The sequence below is a fragment of the Theropithecus gelada genome, chromosome 17 (genome assembly GCF_003255815.1).
Source record: "Theropithecus gelada isolate Dixy chromosome 17, Tgel_1.0, whole genome shotgun sequence".
Taxonomy (NCBI): Eukaryota; Metazoa; Chordata; class Mammalia; order Primates; family Cercopithecidae; genus Theropithecus; species Theropithecus gelada.
In genome coordinates, this window is record NC_037685.1 from 77,725,351 (window position 1) to 77,746,975 (window position 21,625).

The 21,625-nt window shown below is 40.8% G+C and overlaps 1 protein-coding gene across 1 annotated transcript in view; it reads right to left on the minus strand.

Annotated features, from left to right (window-relative positions):
* Window positions 1-14,483: 14,483 nt before the first annotated feature.
* ESD (esterase D) overlaps window positions 14,484-21,625 on the minus strand; it is a 36,186-nt gene continuing 29,044 nt past the window's right edge. The window contains exon 10 of the mRNA XM_025364659.1: window positions 14,484-14,729. Coding sequence (XP_025220444.1) covers window positions 14,649-14,729 — 81 coding nt within the window. The 3' untranslated portion in view covers window positions 14,484-14,648. The remainder of the gene's footprint in view (window positions 14,730-21,625) is intronic.

Below are 21,625 nucleotides of genomic sequence, written 5' to 3' on the forward strand. Positions count from 1 at the left end.
CCACTTTGTGATTGACTTACCCATCAAAAAGGTTGACCCTAGTCACACACACACACATACACACACACACACATCATATGGTGTCACTGCTGAAAGAGATTGTAGCAATCATGTAATGTATATATATGTATCTGTGCACATATGTATGTTATATGTATGTATGTGTGTATGGAGAAAGAATATATAGTAATGCATCATGTGACAATCTGATAAATGTGTCATTAGGTGATTTCATCATTGTGCAAACATCATAGAGTATATTTACACACTTAGTAGTATAGCCCACCACACACCTAGGCTATGGGGCCTGTTGCTCCCAGGACACAAACCTGCTCAGCATGATACTATACTGAATAATGTAGGCTGTTGTAACACAATGGTTAGTATTTGTGTATCTAAGCATAGTTAAGCATAGGAAAGGTACAGTAAAAATATGGTATTATATAATCTTAGGAGACCACTGTTGTATATTTAGTTCATCATTGACCAAAGTGTTGTTATGTGATACATGACTGTATATTCATGTATAGCTATCAGAAGAATGACTCCAGCTATCTGTCGACACACACACACACACACCCCCCTCACGATACTCTTTTTTTTTCCTCCTAAACTAAAACTTATAGCATAACATAACAGGAGTAGCAAATTTGCTATGATGGATTTGGGGTTCAGGTGATGCCTACCTGTTTTTTGGGCATATTTGAGAACACTTAAGATTCCTTGACCCATGTTGTAAAAACCACAGAATTTGGGCCTCCCTCCTCAACTGTGATATCTGACACCCAGAGAATGAAGTGGTAGCCTCAATTATACCACTAGATCTGGGCCAGTCTTGTTTTCCCTATATGGCTAGCCTACCTTGGGTAGAGAGCAGCTGCCTTGAGAAATTGAAGTGAAAATAGTAACAGATCATTTCCATGTTCTCACCCCACCCCACATAAAATATACACAGACCAGATATCGCTAGCCTGAGCAGGGCCTTCAGGGAGCAGTGTCAGGGCCGTTGCATTTAAGATCCTCCTTCATTGAGTTAGGACACTCTACACATAGCTCATGGTGTTTTCCTTTGAGGTGCTGCAACTGTGCCAAATCCCAAAATCTTAGTTGTCCTCCTACATATTACAGAAGTCCAGCTCTTCACAGACACTTTCCATCTTAAACTTGCTGGAACAACAGGGAGATGTGTAATTTATTGAGTAGCTACTGTGGGTCAAGTGTTATATCTCAACTGCGTGCCCCATTAGAACAAGGCTGCTTGTCTGTTTTGTTCTTTGCTGATTCGCCAATGCCTAGAACAGTGCAGCAGTGTCTACTGAAGAGGTGAATTAAACTTTATATACATTAACTCAAAAACTTACATAACCCTGTAAGCAAGAGATTTGTAGTGGACACCATGGGACTGTCCACTTAACACCACATACTCCTAGGAGTAGGAACTACTCCTGCCTCATATACCACAAGGGTTTGTGGCCCACACATAGCGCTGTCCACCTGGCAGAGGCTCAGCTAGGTCAGGTCTGTACCCTCACTGCACAGAAGGTCTTCCCAGCAGAGTTGATTCAGTTGAAGTTCCTAAAGTAAAAAAAAAATTCCTGGGCAATTATTGGAATGTTTAAACCTAGAAAAGCAAGCACATTCACATGCTAAAACCTGATCGACTGAGTCTATCTGGACTAGTTTGAATGCTAAGACATATCAAGGCCAAACCACAAAGCAGGATAAAAGGGATTTACTGAAGAAGCAGCCTCTACTTTCAATGCCATTTCTCTCCTTGAATTTAATTCAATATTACTATATTGTTGTTTTATTTTGGAATTTTATCCCTGTTTATCAAAGTGATGCATGCTTAATATAGAAACTTTGGCAGGTCTAAAAGAAGTTGGGGAAAATTGTCCAGAATCCCACCTTATAGGGAATGATTAAAGCTTTGAGATATTTTCTTTGAGACATCTTATATGTTTTTACATACTGCAACTTTACATATTGACCTTTTTTCTTGTTTGTATTAGATTTTATAAATTCCCTGCACCGCCCCCCCAAAACCCGCACTGGGCAGTATTGTTTGCTATAGGCAAAGGTGGAGTTCCCTGGAAAGGCACTGACAGAATATTTTAGAGGCTTCCTTTACAAGTATACAGACCTAAAACAAAGACATGGGCCCTTAGGTCTTTGAGGGGCACTGGGAGCCAGCAGTGGAGTGAGGAGGTACTGCAGGAAAGAGACGATGACCAGTAGAGGGTGTATTCCTAAACCAGCTCCACAGGGAGTGACTGAAGCCCCGCCCTGCAGAAAGCTCTGGGAAGTGGCACAGAATGTCTCATACCACAGAGGTATCCCAGCCAAGCTCCCAAGAGAGAACTGACGTATTTACACACACACACAAAGAAAACTTCCCTCAACAACACGCCTAGAAATGTGTAATAAGATAAACACATACTTATTTTAATGTTTTATCATAAGAAAATTAGGGAACTTTCTACAGTCTCTAAAGAGGGAGCTAAAACTGCAGGTAAAGACAATTCTAAAAGCAAGGACAGATTACCTATGGGGGAAAAAAGTACGGCAGCAGATCTCTCAGCAGTACAATCAGAAGCCAATCAATGATGATCTGTCTAAAGTGCTGAGAGAGGCCGGGAGTGGTGGCTCACACAGCACTTTGGGAGGCCAAGGCAAGTGGATCACTAAAGGTCAGGAGTTTGAGACTAGCCTGGCCAAGATGGTGAAACCCTGTCTCTACTAAAAATACAAAAATTAGCCGGGTGTGGTGGCGTGCACCTGTAATCTCAGCTACTTGGGAGGCTGAGGAAAGAGAATCACTTGAACCCTGGAGCAGGGGTTGCAGTGAGCTGAGATTGTGCCACTGCACTCAAGCCTGGGTGATACAGTGAGACTCAGTCTCAAAAGGAAAGAGAGAAAAGAAAGAAAAAGAACAGAAAGAGAAAAGGAAAAAAAGAAGAAGAAAGAGAGAAAAAGAAAGAAAAGAAAGAAGAAAGAAAAAGAAGAAGGAAGGAAGAAAAAAAAGGAAAGAAAGAGGGAGGGAGGGAGGAAGGAAGGAGAAAGAAAGAAGAAAGAAGGAAAAGAAAAAAGGGAAGAAAGAAAAGGAAAGGAAGGAAGGAAAAAAGAAAAGAAAGAAGGAAAGAAAGAAGAGAGAGAGGTAGGGAGGAAGGGACAGAGGGAGGGAGGAAGGAAGGAAGGAAGGGGAAAGGAAGAAAGAAGGAAAGAAAGAAAAAGGAAGGAAGGAAGGGAAAGAGAAGAAATGAAGAAAGAAGAGAGAGAAAGAGAAAGAAAGAAAGAAAAAGGAAGGAAGGAAGGGAAAGAAGAAATGAAGAAAGAAGAGAGAGAAAGAGAAAGAAAGAAAAAGAAAAAAGGAAGGAAGGAGAAAAGGAAAGAAGAGAGAGGGAGGGAGGAAGGAAGGAAAGAAAAAGGGAAGAAAAGGAAAGAAGGAAGGAAAAAGAAGGAAGAAAGGAAGGAAGGAAAGAAAGAACTGAGAGAAAACTACTTAATATTTTGAGACAAAAAATTCACTATCAACACACTTTCACTGAATGATGTATTTCAGGGTGAAGGTCTAACTCCACCCCCCCAAAAAAAAATCAGTGGCCAAAAGATAAACATGTAATTATGTGTGCATATCCAAACAAACATTGGCTGTACGTTAATGATATTAATGTCTAATTTAGGGTAGTGATTGCTGAAAAGCAAAACAAAACAAAAATAGAAAGAAAATGCTGGCCAGGCTGAAAACCATGGCGCGAGAACTGCGTGATGAATGCACAGGTTTCAGTAGCCAATTCAATCAAATGGAAGAAAGGGCATCAGTGATTGAAGATCAAATGAATGAAATGAAGGGAGAAGAGAAATTTAGAGAAAAAAGAGTGAAAAGAAAGGAACAAAGCCTCCAAGAAATATGGGATTTTGTGAAAAGACCAAATCTACGTCTGATTGGTGTACCTGAAAGTGACGGGGAGAATGGAACCAAGCTGGAAAACACTCTGCAGGATATCATCCAGGAGAACTTCCCCAACCTATCAGGTTGATCTCTCAGGATGCCTATTAGGATGATCACTGATGTGTTCCTGTCCTTTTCAGTCCATCACTAAGCCCCGCGGATCCTCCCTCAGAAATATCTCTCAGCCCCAGCATCTCCTCTTCCTCCCTGCTACCTTAGTGCCTGCCCTCTTCGGCTCACCCTGGGTAAGTAGTCAATGACTCATTTGTCACCTTGTCTCCCTCCTCTTCTTTCTCCCTTCTCTGCTGCTACAATAATATTTAGAAAAAGCAAGTCTTGGCCGGGCGCTGTGGCTCACGCCTGTAACCCCAGCACTTCGGGAGGCCAAGGTGGGCGGATCACAAGGTCAGGAGATCGAGACCATCCTGGTTAACAGGGTGAAACCCCGTCTCTACTAAAAATACAGAAAATTAGCAGGGCGTGGTGGCGGGCGCCTGTAGTCCCAGCTACTGGGGAGACTGAGGCAGGAGAATGGCGTAAACCCGGGAGGCGGAGCTTGCAGTGAGTCGAGATGGCTCCACTGCACTCCAGCCTGGGCGACAGAGCAAGACACGGAAGGAAGGAAGGGAGGAAGGAAGGAAGGAAGGAAGGGAGGGAGGGAGGGAGGAAGGGAGGGAGGGAGGGAGGGAGGGAGGGAGGGAGGTCACACAATTGATTTTGGTGGAAGGAAGGAAGGAGGGAGGGAGGTCACACAATTGATTTTGGTGCCATGCTTGCCCTTCCCAGACTCTGCCTGTTCTACTGCTAACACCGTCTGCTGCAGCCACTCCAGTCTCCTCTTTCCAGGTGCTCCCATGTCCTTGTTCCCTGTGCTATGCCTGCTGCTTGGAATACCCACTCACCTCTTCTTGACTTCATGAAGTGCTACCTAGACTTCAAGACAATGTCTCCTTTTTGGTGAGTTTTTTTCCCATCCCCTCCGGATTGTTTCTTCCACCTTGGTACCCCTGAAAAAATAATCTGTGTCTGCATTTTAATGTTCATTTCTCAATAAACCTCTTTTATCAAGCTCATATTAGACATTTCAATGGGGAAATACTAATTTCAATGGGGAAAGAGCATGAAAAGACCCCACAATAGTTCATTTTTTTTTATAGGAATCTAAATAAGGGAAGTCATGGATGTAAGTGATGAAGAAAACTAAATACAGTACCCAATGCTTATCAAAGGGTGTGATGGTTGATTTTAGGTGTTAACTTGACTGGATTAAGGGAGGCCCAGATACCTGGTGAGGCATAAGTTCTGGGTGTGTGTGTGAGGGTGTTTCCAGGAGGAGACTGGCATTTGGGTCAGCGAACTGAGTAAATAAAACCTGCCCTCACCAGTGAGGGTGGGCACCACCCAATCGACCGAGGGCTCAGATAGAACAGAAAGGCAGAGGAAAGGTGAATTATCTGTTTCTCCTGAAGCTGGGGCACCCGCTTCTCCTGTTCTCCAGAACTCCAAGTTCTCCAGCCCTCTGCTAGAACTAGGATAGAAGGAGACCCAACATAACATCCTTTTACACACAGAAGTAAAAGAGAGAAAATGACAATAGGACCTACATTACAATTGGACCCCAAGACTTGCACCTGCAGTCCCCCAGGTTCCCAGTCTCCGGCGTCAGACTGAGAGTGACACCATTGGCTCCCCTGTTTCTCAGACCTTCAGACTTGGATTGAGCCACACTACCAGCTCCTCTGGTTCTCCAGCTCTCAGATGGCATGTTGTGGAACTCCTCAGCCTCCACAGTCACATGAGCCAATCTCTCTAACAAATCCCCTGTCATCCATCTCTCTCTCTCTCTATATATATATATCCTATTGATCTTGTTTCTCTGGAGAACCCTGAGTAATACAAGTGGCTACTACCTAATTGGCACTGTTCAGGAGGTGTACAGGTAGCAATGCCTGTAACTCTTACAACAACCCTGTGAGATAGCATCTACAATCATCCCCATCACACAGGGAGGCCAGTTGTTCAAGATGTCATGAATACTAAGTGGCATAGTTGGGATTCAACTCCTGGAGTTTGTCTTGGAGCCCACACTTTTAACGATGATGCTGTAACCTCTTGCTCTATTTACCAAGCCATTGACCAAATATCTAATAACTAAAAAAAGATGAGTAAATAGCTCAAGGCTTTATTTGGGTTATTTCATTTGATCCTCTATGACCCTGGGATGTAGGTCCTACTGTCATTATCTCTCTTTTACTTATGTGTGTAAAATGATGTTATGGTTATAGCAGAGGTCCCAAAATAATGGGCGCTCTGTTCCACCACCTTCCAAAACAAGGTGCTCGTTCATCGCAAAGAGGATGCAAATCCCACTTCTGTCCAACAGGCTCTATGAAAAATACAAGAAGAGGTGAGGAGGCCAGAAATTTTCAGAGAAAGATGTTGGAATGCTGTGCATTTGCCCCCCTTCCCCTCCCCTGGGAATGAGGAGGGCAGAAGAGGAGGGGTGGGCAAAGGCACAGCCTGTGGGGTGGCAGGGCAAAGAGACCAGGCGGGAGGACAGGTTTCTCCAGATGTGGGCCCTGCAAGAGGGAGCTGCTACCTAAGGTTGCTTTGAACTGTACTGGAGAGCACTTTTTTCTTTCTTTCTTTCTTTTTTTTTTTGAGTTGGAGTCTTGCTCTGTTGCTCAGGCTGGTGCGATCTCAGCTCACTGCAACCTCTGCCTCCCGGGTTCAAGTGATTCTCCTGCCTCAGCCTCCCCAGTAGCTGAGATTACAGGCGTTCACCCCCATGCCCAGATAATTTTTGTATTTTTGGTGGAGACGGGATTTCACAGTGTTGGCCAGGCTGGTCTCGAACTCCTGACCTCAAGTGATCCATCTGCCTTGGCCTCCCAAAGTGCTGGGATTACAGGTGTGAACCACGGTGCCTGGCCTGGAGAGCCCTTCTTGAGGGCTGGATGAGAACGACTGTGACTGCGGCAGAAAGGTTGAGGGAGGATTCAAATGGTGACAAAGCCCTTAGCCTGGTCTTTTTGCCATGATCCAGGTCAGAATGACTACATAAGTCTGGAATATTTGCAGGATTGTCTTAGAATTCATGCTTGAAAATCAATCATTCCAACATCTGGGATAGCCTCTCTGCATTATGTAGCATGATATGGGCTGGAATATTTTATTTTTATTTTTGAGACAGGATCTTTTTCTGTTACCCAGGCAGGAGTGCAGTTGTGCAGTTGTGGCTCACTGCAGCCTTGACCTCCTGGGCTCAAGCAATCCTCCCACCTCAACCTCCTAGGTAGCTGGGACTATAGGCACACGCCACCATACCCAGCTAATTTTTTTTTTCTATTTTTTGTAGAGACAATGTCTCACTGTTACCCTGGCTGGTCTCAAACTCCTGTTTAAGCAACCCTCCTGCCTCAGTCTCCCAAAGTGCTGGGATTGCAGTTGTGAGCCACTGAGCCCGGAGTGTTTTACATTTAAAGCAGGGCATGTTCTGTAGTCTGTCAGGCCTTATTTGAATATAACTAAGAAAATGGGTGATATACTATTCATCCTAGAAAACTTTTTAAGCGTGCATGGTATATTTATTGTGCTTCTCCTAAAAGAAACACTGGGTGGCAGTGTTTTTACTCAAATGTGTTCAGAAGAGACCCAAAAGGAAAAGGCTTTCCTCTTTCAGGAATATGAATCCCATTGAACCAGTAATGACCAACAAGGCAATCTCCCTTCAGTCAACCACCTGAACAGCCTAGGGTCAATATTACAACTCTAAATGCAGGGTTTAAATGCACACACACACACACACACAATCATACACCCCAAAACCAGAATGCCCGAAATAATATCTGGGATAAATTGGAAAAAAAAAGTATCTTGCCTCACCCACTTCCCAGCCCCATGCCTCATTTTTAGGGATGTTTCAATTTTTCCAATAGGCCCAATAAGATGAAAATGTTACTTTATTTGGCTAATTGAGTATACCATTATCATCCAAAAAAGAAAGTGCTAGGACTCTATTTTCTTTCCGTACTATCACCAGAAAGTGAAGCTCATTAAGTGCCATTAGAGACAGAGGCTGCCACCTGGTGCCAAAGAGACACAAATAAAATTGAAAATTCACTGGTCATGGATTGGAGTCCCAAGGTTGAGCCAAATACAAGAGTATAGATTCCTTTAATTAAAAAAAAAAATATCTGATGACCAAAAGACATTTTCTTTTGAACTAGCAGGGCTATGAAAGGATGAGAAATTTACAAACTATGTTCTCTCCTTGAGGAAAATATTTTATTTCTATAGCCAACCATTCTTGGTACTGGCAGAGTAGAAACTAATAGCACAATAGATATTCTGTGTGTTGGTGCTCACAATGCTTACTCAGAAAGTTGTGGTTTAAAAAGTAAGTTTAAAAAGAAATTTGGGAGGCGCATTTGCCACACACGCCCATAATATATGACTTTTAATTTATAATCGTATACATTAGCATCCCAATATGCTATGTATATTATAAGACATGCACAAAAATAGAAATTTTAACATGAGAGGATGAAATAAAAGTAAATATAGACAGAAGCTCTAATCCGGTCCATTGGATGGTCTTGCACACTCCTGAAGGACGGCATGGGTCACTTTGAAGTTCAATGGCCCTAATGCATCTAGTCACTAACATCTGGATAAGATGACAGATTTCATATGGGTATCTTGTCTTGCTACACAGCCCTGGGAGTTAGTGTAGGAGTTTTTGTTTGTTTACTCTGCTTTCCAATGAGGAATTGGCCTTTGAAAGATGCAATGACCTTCCTGAAGTACCTTTGGGAGGCAGGACCTTACAAGGGTTTCTTCTCCTGAAAGTCTCATTATTCACACAGTAAGCTATGTTAATTCTATTTTTTTTTTTAATTCCAATGTGTTTTTGAACCAGAACTTAAGTTCTCAGAAATACAAACAAAGTAAGAAGCATGAAGATGTGTTTCTGGACCTTGGCACAGATGAGTGTAAGCACTGTTCTTTTCGATTTTCAACACTTATTAAATAAACATTAGTGTTTAAAATTAATATTTTACAACTGAAAATATACATGAATAACTTTTTCTGTAAAAATGATATCATCCACCAGAAATAAAGCTTTTCTGGCTGTTATTCTCAACTCTGGTGCCCTCCTCCTCTTTCCCAGAAGTAACTCATTATTTCCATTCAGACCTTTTCCCATGAAATATATTTGTACCTATAGCAAAATACATGTTGTTTTGATGGCTTGTGAAAATGTAAACAGTGTCAAATTATGTGCATTTTTCACCAACTTACTTTTATTCTTAAATGTTTGGGATTGTTTTCATATTTATTACAAACAAGCCTGCAATGCACGCCTTTATACAGGCCTCCTTTTGTATATCTTCCTCCACAAAGCTGCTGAGAAATAATTTGGAAGCACCATTTACAGAAAGGCCCATGTTTTCCTCGCTGATTTGAGACATTGCCATTAACATACACTAAATTTCTGTGTGGGTCTGTGGCAGGACTTTTCTGATGGATTGAACTCTTCTGAGTCCAAACCCGTTTTAATGATCACAGCCTTATAATCTGTCTTGACAACTGGCAGAGCAATTTGTTCTCTCTCAAGCTGTCTTGGCATATTCTTCCATATAAATTTTATAATTAGCTTGTCAAGTTCCATGAACAACTTTGAGATTTTGATTAAGATTATAACGCATTTGTAGGTTAATCTGGGGTACGTTTGTAGCCTTACAATATTGAGAGTTTTCTTCCATGAATATGATACTGCTTTCCATTTGTTTAAGACTTGCTTTATTTACTAGAGGTCTTATACAATTCTCGTTTGAGTTCTTTCTAGGTAGTTTTTTGTTGCTGCTGTGAATAGGATCATTTTAAAATAATTTTTGTTAAACATAGACTTATAGAAAAATTCCTAATTTTGAGATATTTATATTGTTTCTAGCCACTTTACAAAACTCTTACTGGTTCTAACACTTAGTCCTCCATCTCAACTGTAGTGGATGCTTCTTATGTCACGGTCCCCTGTGCTGCTGTGGCCATTGCTGCATCTTTACTTGCCCCCTCCCCTCCCCCCGGCAACCTCTGCCAGTGTCTTCTTAGCTACTGCTGTTGCCATCTCCATCACTGGAACACCAACAGTGACATTTCGTTTCTTCATCTGAACCCCCAATTCTTCAGATTATTGGAGACTAGGCTTCAAAAATGAAAGCTTAGAAAAAAATCTGGCTGTTTTAATTTTATAGTGGCTTTCATTTCAGAAGGTTGATAAAACAATGTAATCCGTTACATACTATATATACCCAGTGTGCCTAAAGACAAGACAACCTTGAACATGAGAGGATCTGCATTTTTCTTTTTCTTTTCTTTTCTTTTTTTTTTTTTGAGATGGAGTCTCACTCTGTCGCCCAGGTTGGAGTGCAGTGGCACGATCTCAGCTTACTGCAACCTCTGCCTCCTGGGTTCAAGCGATTCTTCTGCCTCCGCTTCCCGAGTAGTTGGGATTACAGGCTCCTGCCACCATGCCAGGCTAATTTTTGTATTTTTAGTAGAGATGGGGTTTCACTATGTTGGCCAGGCTGGTCTTGGACTCCTGACCTTGTGATCTGCCTACCTCGGCCTCCCAAAGTGCTGGGATTACAGGTGCGAGCCACAGCACCTGGTCTGGATCTGCATTTTTCTAATGATAACATCCAAAAGTTTGGCTAATTCAAATACATTTATACATTTTAAAATATATAATTAATGCCTACTTGTCACAGTTTTTATATGTATACTTCAAATATATTTGAGAGATGTCAGCTTGGAAATATTAAATATTCTGTTGTAAGATTTTATGACATGGTTTTATCTTAACTCATTTGCATCGTTAATATCAGTAACATCACTACAGCCATTGTTTTGGCGGGGGGAGGGGGATAGAGTCTCACTTCGTTGCCCAGGCTAGAGTGCAGTGGTGTGATCCCGGCTCACTGCAACCTCTGCCTCCCGGGTTCAAACAATTCTCCTGCCTCAGTCTCCCGAGTAGCTGGGATTACAGGCGCCTGCCACCACACCTGGCTAATTTTTGTATTTTTAGTAGAGATGGGGTTTTGCCATGTTGGCCACGCGGGTCTCGAACTCCTGACCTCAAATGATCCACCCACCTCGGCCTGCCAAAGTGCTGGGATAACAGATGTGAGCCACTGTGCCCAGCCTACAGCCACTTTTTGCAGCAACTTTTCACATCACCTTCACTTCTAAGTGGTTTGAGATACAATATTACTTGAATTGATAAATGATGCAGCCACTGGAAATTGTATTCCCCAAGATAAGTATTGTTTGTAATAACATCAGGGTTTTTACATTCTTCATGCAGTAGTATATTTATGATCTTCACAGCGTAACTACTTAATATACTTTTAATGTAAACTTTATTGAACTATAACACATATTAAAAAGTTTATAAATCTTACATGCATGGCCTGATGAATTTTCAGTGAACATGCTCACGTAGCAAGCAACTGGATGAAGAAAGATAGCATCCATAGTACTCTCTCCTGCCATGCTCCAATGGCCTCTCCCTCAGAATGCCCTCCCCCAGCCCCCTCCATTGCCTTGCTATGTGTAACACCTCCTGACTTCAATATGAATCAATTATGCCTGGCCTAGAATCTGATATAAAATGGCACCAAGTTATTTATATAGCACATAATTTGGTGTCAGGATTCTTTCACTTCAGATTATGGCTGAGACCCCATCCATGTTACTGCATCCAGTTATAGTGTTCATTTTATTCATGTAGAATATTCCATCGTATGAATATGCTCCAATTGTACTAATTCTGTTATAGATGGACATTCAGGTTATTTCTAGATTTTGGCTATCATGAATGGTGTTGCTCTAAATATTCTCATATAATCATAATGTTCCTGTTAAGTACAGAAACATGCATTTAAAGGTTATAGGAGACGTGCTAAGTAGGGTCTGAAGCCTCACCAGACCTTAGCAGTTTGCTAAGGTTGAACTAGACTTTAGCGGACCCTGCCAGTGTGCACCTTATTAGCGGTATAATTCAGGTCGCCATGTATCCTTATCAACTTGTGGGATTTTCCATTGTCTGAACTTTAGCCATTCAGGTAGGTGTGTAGTTTCATTTCATTGTAGTTTTTATTCATATTTTCTCAGTCTTATTAAGCCCATTTTCATGCATTCATTAGCCATATTTGTCCTATTTTGTTAAGTACAAAATTTTTTTTTGCCAAATTTTGTGTTTTTAAGAATTTGTGAGAGTTCTTCATGCATTCTAGATACAAGTTATTTGTCAGATATATGTATTGCAAGCATCTGCATCTACTTTGTGGCTTGTCCTTTCACTCTTGATGGTGGTAGTTTTACAGTATTACGTTTCTTCAAGAACATAATCTTCACAAGGGTGTTACATTGAACATAACCCAGGAAATTTCAGATTCCTTTACCTCCTTTTATACCTGATTGTCAGGTGACTTCTAGAAACACCTTAAACAAGCATTGGGAGTTAATGTTTAGGTTATTTATTATTAATTAGGTCACTGAGATGGAACCTTACAATATAAGAGACATTGAGATTGAACTCTTTCTAGTTGGGGAAACTTATGTTACATTTAGGCATTGATAAGGACTCATCCCTCCCCAGGCCAGCATTTGCAGCACAAAAAAGCAAGCTCAAATGTATTGGTTTATTATCCTCAACAGTCATTTCTGTGTTTTAACTAAAGGTCTTTCTCTTTACCAACATTAGCTATTTCGTCAGTAATTACTTAATGAATATTTAAATGTTTTGCATTTACCACGCAAAAAAGCAAAGCAACTATTTTCTTACAATGATAAACTAACTTAGCCAAGTTACGGTCTCCTGTTATTCAAATACTAATCTAGGTGTTGCTATGAAGGAATTTTGCAGATACAATTGAAGTCCCTAATCAACTGACTTTAAAGAGGAAGAGACAATCCAATGGACCTCACTTAATCCGAAGGCCTTAAAAGCAAGACTGAGGCCTCACCAGGAGAGAAGAAATTTCTCCTATGGACAACAGCTTGAGCCCATGTGCAGAGTCCATCCTGCTTCTGACTGTCCCTTCCTGACTACTGCTCTATGGATTTTGGACTTGCTTAGCCAGCCCTCATAATCAGGTATGCCAATTCCTCATTTTTTTTTTTTTAAATCATAATGTATATATTTCCTACTAGTTTTGTTTCTCTGGTGTAAACCTCAATTTCAAATGATCTTAGGGACAATACAATTGTTTTTCTTCACAAATAAATTACCGGCATGTAAAACGTTTATGAATGATCTTCCTTATTAGAAGACACAAGACTGTTTAGATGACAATCATTTTGTGTATAGCTCACTCTAGGGCTCAACCTTGACTACTGATACTTAAATAATACTAATTTTATAACTTTAAGAACCTAATGTCATTTTCTTCAATTACCATAATATGCATTCCTATTGAATGTTTAAAATTTATTTTTTAACAGAAAAAATATATATTTTTAAAGCAGCCAGGCTTTACTGGCTTCTATCATGTTTTACTGGCTTTTATCACACTTCAAAAAGTTTGTCTATTAAGTTCTTAAAGAAAAACAATTTGGTATTTACAGAGACATTACTTTTCTTGGTGAGCTCACCAAGTTAAATCTCTGCTTGCGACTACGGGAAAATATTCATGTTTACAGTAACATGAAATTAATGTTTCCTTGTTTAGCCAGTTTCAGATTGAATCTTATTTAATTCTTGAGAGCCTCAATACACCCAAAAACCAATGTTCACAAATATATTAGGCTCAATAGGTAAGAAAAGATAATCTGTCTTCTAATATCCCACAAATAGCTGTGTAATGATGGGGAATTCATTTAACCTTTCTGAGCCTACCTCCTTATTCTGTAGCTAACAGTTATGAAATACCCACTAGAAATCAAGCACTTGCTAGACACGAGATACAACAATGAACATGACAAAGACAGTCCATGTTTTCAGACGCTTAAAGTCTGGAAAGGTGAGGAGTCTGGGCTAAATTACTTTTTTTTTTTTTTTTTTGAGACGGAGTCTCACTCTGTCGCCCAGGCTGGAGTGCGGTGGCGCCATCTCGGCTCACTGCAAGCTCCGCCTCCCGGGTTCACGCCATTCTCCTGCCTCAGCCTCCCGAGTAGCCGGGACTACAGGCACCCGCAACCATGCCTGGCTAATTTTTTTTGTATTTTTAGTAGAGACAGGGTTTCACTGTGTTCACCAGGATGGTCTCGATCTCCTGACCTCACGATCCGCCTGCCTTGGCCTCCCAAAGTGCTGGGATTACAGGCGTGAGCCACCGCGCCCGGCCGGGCTAAATTACTTTTAAGTCTTTCTGTTCTGGAGTTACTATTCTATACTCAAATAGGATTACATTGATATTCTATGACCTGGGATTAATACAAGAATTTCCAAACGACACTGACAAAGCTATAGAGCATTAAAGATTTCCTATGTGAACACTTGTAAAATAACTTTTAACATCAGAAGTAGGTTTTGTATCTTTATTCAGAGGAGATTCAACTATAGAATAAAGCCCTTTTAGCATTACAAAATCCAATGATTTTGAACTTTTTTTTTTTTTTTTTTTTTGCTCAGCAATACAGTTGCATTTTGCTTTTATAATCCTGAAGAGATTCTCTTATTTGGAGTTTTTCATGCATTCAGGTATTTAGCATGATGTCTGATGTGGTCAGTAATAAAGGTTGCAATGAAGTAGTAGCTATGATCATAACCCTAGAAGACAAGGAGATAAGACATTTATCTACCATTCAGAAACATCAATATTAGGAACATTAAATATATCTCTAAGATCACTTAATTTGCTTACAAATAGTCATAACATTAAGGAAGTATGAGGAAGGTTTAAAATTAAATCAAGGTTATCATATTTGTACTTTAACATTTTCACTGTACATTAAAAGAGCAGCAAAAATATGAAGGAAAACTAAACACTCTGCCTAGCTTCTAAATATAGCCTAACTTCTAAATGCTGCCATTAATATGTAAAGAGAGGAAGTAACACATTAATTAAATATGCAGAGTAGACATGTCATATCAACACTGTAGAGTACATTAAATATGTAGAGTAGACACTATCATATCAACCAAGATGAAAAGAATCAGGATTTAGAGACCTTAGAAACATGGGCAAGACATTTCAATTCACAAATGCAGCACATCAATGTCAGTGACTATTAAAACACAAAATAAGCACACAAACAATATAGAAAAAGAACACAAAAATGCCCAAATGTTCTATCATTGTTGGGAAGTCAAACATCAGCCATCATAAATCATGTTAAGAATTCCTCCTACACAGTAAATGCATGTCATATCTTTATTTGAGGAGAAAGGAATAATTAAGTGCTGACATCCCTTAGCAATATATCAAATTAGGTAAAAAGTCAGTAACCTTTAGAAAACTACATGAAACTGAGAAAAATGTAATGTGCTAAGCAGTTAAGTTGAAAGAGATTTCTACCTATCCAGTCATTTAAAACCATTGTTGTAGGTAAATGGAGACATAATCCCTTTCTGGTGACTCTGACATCTCTTCTGAGTATAATATAAAAAATAGTCTTCCAAAAAAAAAAAAAATAATAAAGTATTAAAGTGGTAAGAATTTTCACTTTTTTTTGTTGCTGTTGTTCAACTTTTAAGTTCAGGGGTACATGTGCTGGATATGCAATTACATAAGTAAATGTGTGCCATGGTGGTTTGCTGCTCAGATCAAGCCATCACCTAGGTATTAAGCTGAGCATCTATTAGCTATTCTTCCTGATGCTCTCCCCAACTCCCACCGCCCTTTGGCAGGCCCCAGTGTGTGTTGTTGCCCTCCATATATCCATGTGTTCTCATCATTTAGCTCCCGCTTATAAGTGAGGGCATCTAGTGTTTGTTTTTTTTTTTTGAGATGGAGTCTTGCTGGAGTGCATGATCTTGGCTCACTGCAACCTCCACATCCCAGGTTTAAATGATTCTGCTGCCTCAGCCTCCTGAGTAGCTGGGACTACAGGTGTATGCCACCATGCCCAGCTAATTTTTTTTTGTATTTTTAGTAGAGACGGGGTTTCACCATCTTAGCCAGGATGGTCTCGATCTTCTGACCCCGTGATCTGCCGACCTCAGCCTCCCAAAGTGCTGGGATTATAGGCGTGAGCCACCACACCCGGCCTGGTATTTGGTTTTCTATTCCTGCATTAGTTTGTTGAGGATAATGGCTTCCAACTCCATCCATGTCCCTGCAAAGGACATGATCTCATTCCTTTTTATGGCTGCATAGTATTCCATGGTGTATATGTACCACATTTTCTTTATCTAGTCTATCGTTGATGGGTGTTTGGGTTGATTCCATGTCTTTGCTATCGAATAGTACTGAATAGTACTGCAGTGAACATACGTGTGCATGTATCTTTATAACAGAATGATTTATATTCCTTTGGGTAGATTCCTAGTAATAGGATTGCTGGGTCAAATGGCATTTCTGCCTCCAGGTCTGAGGAATCACCACACTATCTTCTACAATGGTTAAACTAATTTACACTCCAGGTGGGAAGCACTTTCTAAGGGTATCAAACACCAGATAATTTATCTCTATCTACAATTAAAATACAAGGTTGAATATACTGAAAGAAATCAAAGTCTAACAAAGATTTTTTTTTTCCAGTTTTGAACTAGTGAATGGTCACTGATGGGAAAAAATGGGAATTTTTCTAAGCACCTAAGAAATAAAAATAGAGCTAATAAAAATATCACTGACGCTTCAGAGAACAAGGCAAATCCCCAAGGTTTTGATGAATCAGTAAATGTTCTCAATCTCTCCCTTCCAGAGAGGTATTAAATGTTTATCTTGGGAACAGCAGTTAATAAAAAGTTCTAGTTTAAGATCAAGGTAACTTAAGTCTTCTAAAGCAATCTGTCTTCTATCATGGAAGTAAATGTGACAGGAATGTTGTCAAAATTAAAGCTGAGCCTTGTAATTACTTGGTGTCATGTCTCTCAATGATTAGACTAGTCCCAGCTGGCTAGTTAAATTTAGAGCTAAATTACAGTTTCCTATATAAAAAAGAAATGTAGAGGGGGGCGGAGCAAGATGGCCGAATAGGAACAGCTCCAGTCTCCAACTCCCAGCGCGAGCGACACAGAAGACCGGTGATTTCTGCATTTTCAACTGAGGTACTGGGTTCATCTCACTGGAGAGTGCCGGACGATCGGTGCTGGTCAGCTGCTGCAGCCCGACCAGCGAGAGCTGAAGCAGGGCGAGGCATCGCCTCACCTGGGAAGCACAAGGGGGAAGGGAATCCCTTTTCCTAGCCAGGGGAACTGAGACACACAACACCTGGAAAATCGGGTAACTCCCACCCCAATACTGCGCTTTAAGCAAACAGGCACACCAGGAGATCATATCCCACACCTGGCCGGGAGGGTCCCACGCCCACGGAGCCTCCCTCATTGCTAGCACAGCAGTCTGTGATCTACCGGCAAGGCAGCAGCGAGGCTGGGGGAGGGGCGCCCGCCATTGCTGAGGCTTAAGTAGGTAAACAAAGCTGCTGCGAAGCTCCAACTGGGTGGAGCTCACAGCAGCTCAAGGAAACCTGCCTGTCTCTGTAGACTCCACCTCTGGGGACAGGGCACAGCTACACAACAACAACAACAACAACAAAAAAGCAGCAGAAACCACTGCAGACGCAAACGACTCTGTCTGACAGCTTTGAAGAGAGCAGTGGATCTCCCAACACGGAGGTTGAGATCTGAGAAGGGACAGACTCCCTGCTCAAGTGGGTCCCTGACCCCTGAGTAGCCTAACTGGGAGACATCCCCCACTAGGGGCAGTCTGACACCCCACACCTCACAGGGTGGAGTACACCCCTGAGAGGAAGCTTCCAAAGCAAGAATCAGACAGGTACACTCGCTGTTCAGCAATATTCTATCTTCTGCAGCCTCTGCTGCTGATACCCAGGCAAACAGGGTCTGGAGTGGACCTCAAGCAATCTCCAACAGACCTACAGCTGAGGGTCCTGACTGTTAGAAGGAAAACTATCAAACAGGAAGGACACCTACACCAAAACCCCATCAGTACATCACCATCATCAAAGACCAGAGGCAGATAAAACCACAAAGATGGGGAAAAAGCAGGGCAGAAAAGCTGGAAATTCAAAAAATAAGAGCGCATCTCCCCCGGCAAAGGAGCGCAGCTCATCGCCAGCAACGGATCAAAGCTGGACGGAGAATGACTTTGACGAGATGAGAGAAGAAGGCTTCAGTCCATCAAACTTCTCAGAGCTAAAGGAGGAATTACGTACCCAGCACAAAGAAACTAAAAATCTTGAAAAAAAAGTGGAAGAATTGATGGCTAGAGTAATTAATGCAGAGAAGATCATAAACGAAATGAAAGAGATGAAAACCATGACACGAGAAATACGTGACAAATGCACAGGCTTCAGTAACCGACTCGATCAACTGGAAGAAAGAGTATCAGCGATTGAGGATCAAATGAATGAAATGAAGCGAGAAGAAAAACCAAAAGAAAAAAGAAGAAAAAGAAATGAACAAAGCCTGCAAGAAGTATGGGACTATGTAAAAAGACCAAATCTACGTCTGATTGGGGTGCCTGAAAGTGAGGGGGAAAATGGAACCAAGTTGGAAAACACTCTTCAGGATATCATCCAGGAGAACTTCCCCAACCTAGTAGGGCAGGCCAACATTCAAATCCAGGAAATACAGAGAACGCCACAAAGATACTCCTCGAGAAGAGCAACTCCAAGACACATAATTGCCAGATTCACCAAAGTTGAAATGAAGGAAAAAATCTTAAGGGCAGCCAGAGAGAAAGGTCGGGTTACCCACAAAGGGAAGCCCATCAGACTAACAGCAGATCTCTCGGCAGAAACTCTACAAGCCAGAAGAGAGTGGGGGCCAATATTCAACATTCTTAAAGAAAAGAATTTTCAACCCAGAATTTCATATCCAGCCAAACTAAGTTTCATAAGTGAAGGAGAAATAAAATCCTTTACAGATAAGCAAATGCTTAGAGATTTTGTCACCACTAGGCCTGCCTTACAAGAGACCCTGAAGGAAGCACTCAACATGGAAAGGAACAACCGGAACCAGCCATGGCAAAAACATGCCAAAATGTAAAGTCCATTGAGGTTAGGAAGAAACTGCATCAACTAACGAGCAAAATAATCAGTTAATATCATAATGGCAGGATCAAGTTCACACATAACAATATTAACCTTAAATGTAAATGGACTAAATGCTCCAATGAAAAGACACAGACTGGCAAACTGGATAAAGAGTCAAGACCCATCAGTCTGCTGTATTCAGGAGACCCATCTCACACGCAGAGACATACATAGGCTCAAAATAAAGGGATGGAGGAAGATTTACCAAGCAAATGGAGAACCAAAAAAAGCGGGGGTTGCAATACTAGTCTCTGATAAAACAGACTTTAAACCATCAAAGATCAAAAGAGACAAAGAAGGCCATTACATAATGGTAAAGGGATCAATTCAACAGGAAGAGCTAACTATCCTAAATATATATGCACCCAATACAGGAGCACCCAGATTCATAAAGCAAGTCCTTAGAGACTTACAAAGAGACTTAGACTCCCATACAATAATAATGGGAGACTTCAACACTCCACTGTCAACATTAGACAGATCAACGAGACAGAAAGTTAACAAGGATATCCAGGAATTGAACTCAGCTCTGCAGCAAGCAGACCTAATAGACATCTATAGAACTCTCCACCCCAAATCAACAGAATATACGTTCTTCTCAGCACCACATCGTACTTACTCCAAAATTGACCACATAATTGGAAGTAAAGCACTCCTCAGCAAATGTACAAGAACAGAAATTATAACAAACTGTCTCTCAGACCACAGTGCAATCAAACTAGAACTCAGGACTAAGAAACTCAATCAAAACCGCTCAACTACATGGAAACTGAACAACCTGCTCCTGAATGACTACTGGGTACATAACGAAATGAAGGCAGAAATAAAGATGTTCTTTGAAACCAATGAGAACAAAGATACAACATACCAGAATCTCTGGGACACATTTAAAGCAGTGTGTAGAGGGAAATTTATAGCACTAAATGCACACAAGAGAAAGCAGGAAAGATCTAAAATTGACACTCTAACATCGCAATTAAAAGAACTAGAGAAGCAAGAGCAAACACATTCAAAAGCTAGCAGAAGGCAAGAAATCACTAAGATCAGAGCAGAACTGAAGGAGATAGAGACACAAAAAACCCTCCAAAAAATCAATGAATCCAGGAGTTGGTTTTTTGAAAAGATCAACAAAATTGACAGACCACTAGCAAGACTAATAAAGAAGAAAAGAGAGAAGAATCAAATCGACGCAATTAAAAATGATAAAGGGGATATCACCACCGACCCCACAGAAATACAAACTACCATCAGAGAATACTATAAACACCTCTATGCAAATAAACTGGAAAATCTAGAAGAAATGGATAATTTCCTGGACACTTACACTCTTCCAAGACTAAATCAGGAAGAAGTTGAATCCCTGAATAGACCAATAGTAGGCTCTGAAATTGAGGCAATAATTAATAGCCTAACCAACCAAAAAAAGTCCAGGACCAGATGGATTCACAGCTGAATTTTACCAGAGGTACAAGGAGGAGTTGGTACCATTCCTTCTGAAACTATTCCAATCAATAGAAAAAGAGGGAATCCTCCCTAACTCATTTTATGAGGCCAACATCATCCTGATACCAAAGCCTGGCAGAGACACAACAAAAAAAGAGAATTTTAGACCAATATCCCTGATGAACATCGATGCAAAAATCGTCAATAAAATACTGGCAAACCGGATTCAACAACACATCAAAAAGCTTATCCACCATGATCAAGTGGGCTTCATCCCTGGGATGCAAGGCTGGTTCAACATTCGCAAATCAATAAACATAATCCAGCATATAAACAGAACCACAGACAAGAACCACATGATTATCTCAATAGATGCAGAAAAGGCTTTTGACAAAATTCAACAGCCCTTCATGCTAAAAACGCTCAATAAATTCGGTATTGATGGAACGTACCTCAAAATAATAAGAGCTATTTATGACAAACCCACAGCCAATATCATACTGAATGGGCAAAAACTGGAAAAATTCCCTTTGAAAACTGGCACAAGACAGGGATGCCCTCTCTCACCACTCCTATTCAACATAGTGTTGGAAGTTCTGGCTAGGGCAATCAGGCAAGAGAAAGAAATCAAGGGTATTCAGTTAGGAAAAGAAGAAGTCAAATTGTCCCTGTTTGCAGATGACATGATTGTATATTTAGAAAACCCCATTGTCTCAGCCCAAAATCTCCTTAAGCTGATAAGCAACTTCAGCAAAGTCTCAGGATACAAAATTAATGTGCAAAAATCACAAGCATTCTTATACACCAATAACAGACAAACACAGAGCCAAATCATGAATGAACTTCCATTCACAATTGCTTCAAAGAGAATCAAATACCTAGGAATCCAACTTACAAGGGATGTAAAGGACCTCTTCAAGGAGAACTACAAACCACTGCTCAGTGAAATAAAAGAGGACACAAACAAATGGAAGAACATACCATGCTCATGGATAGGAAGAA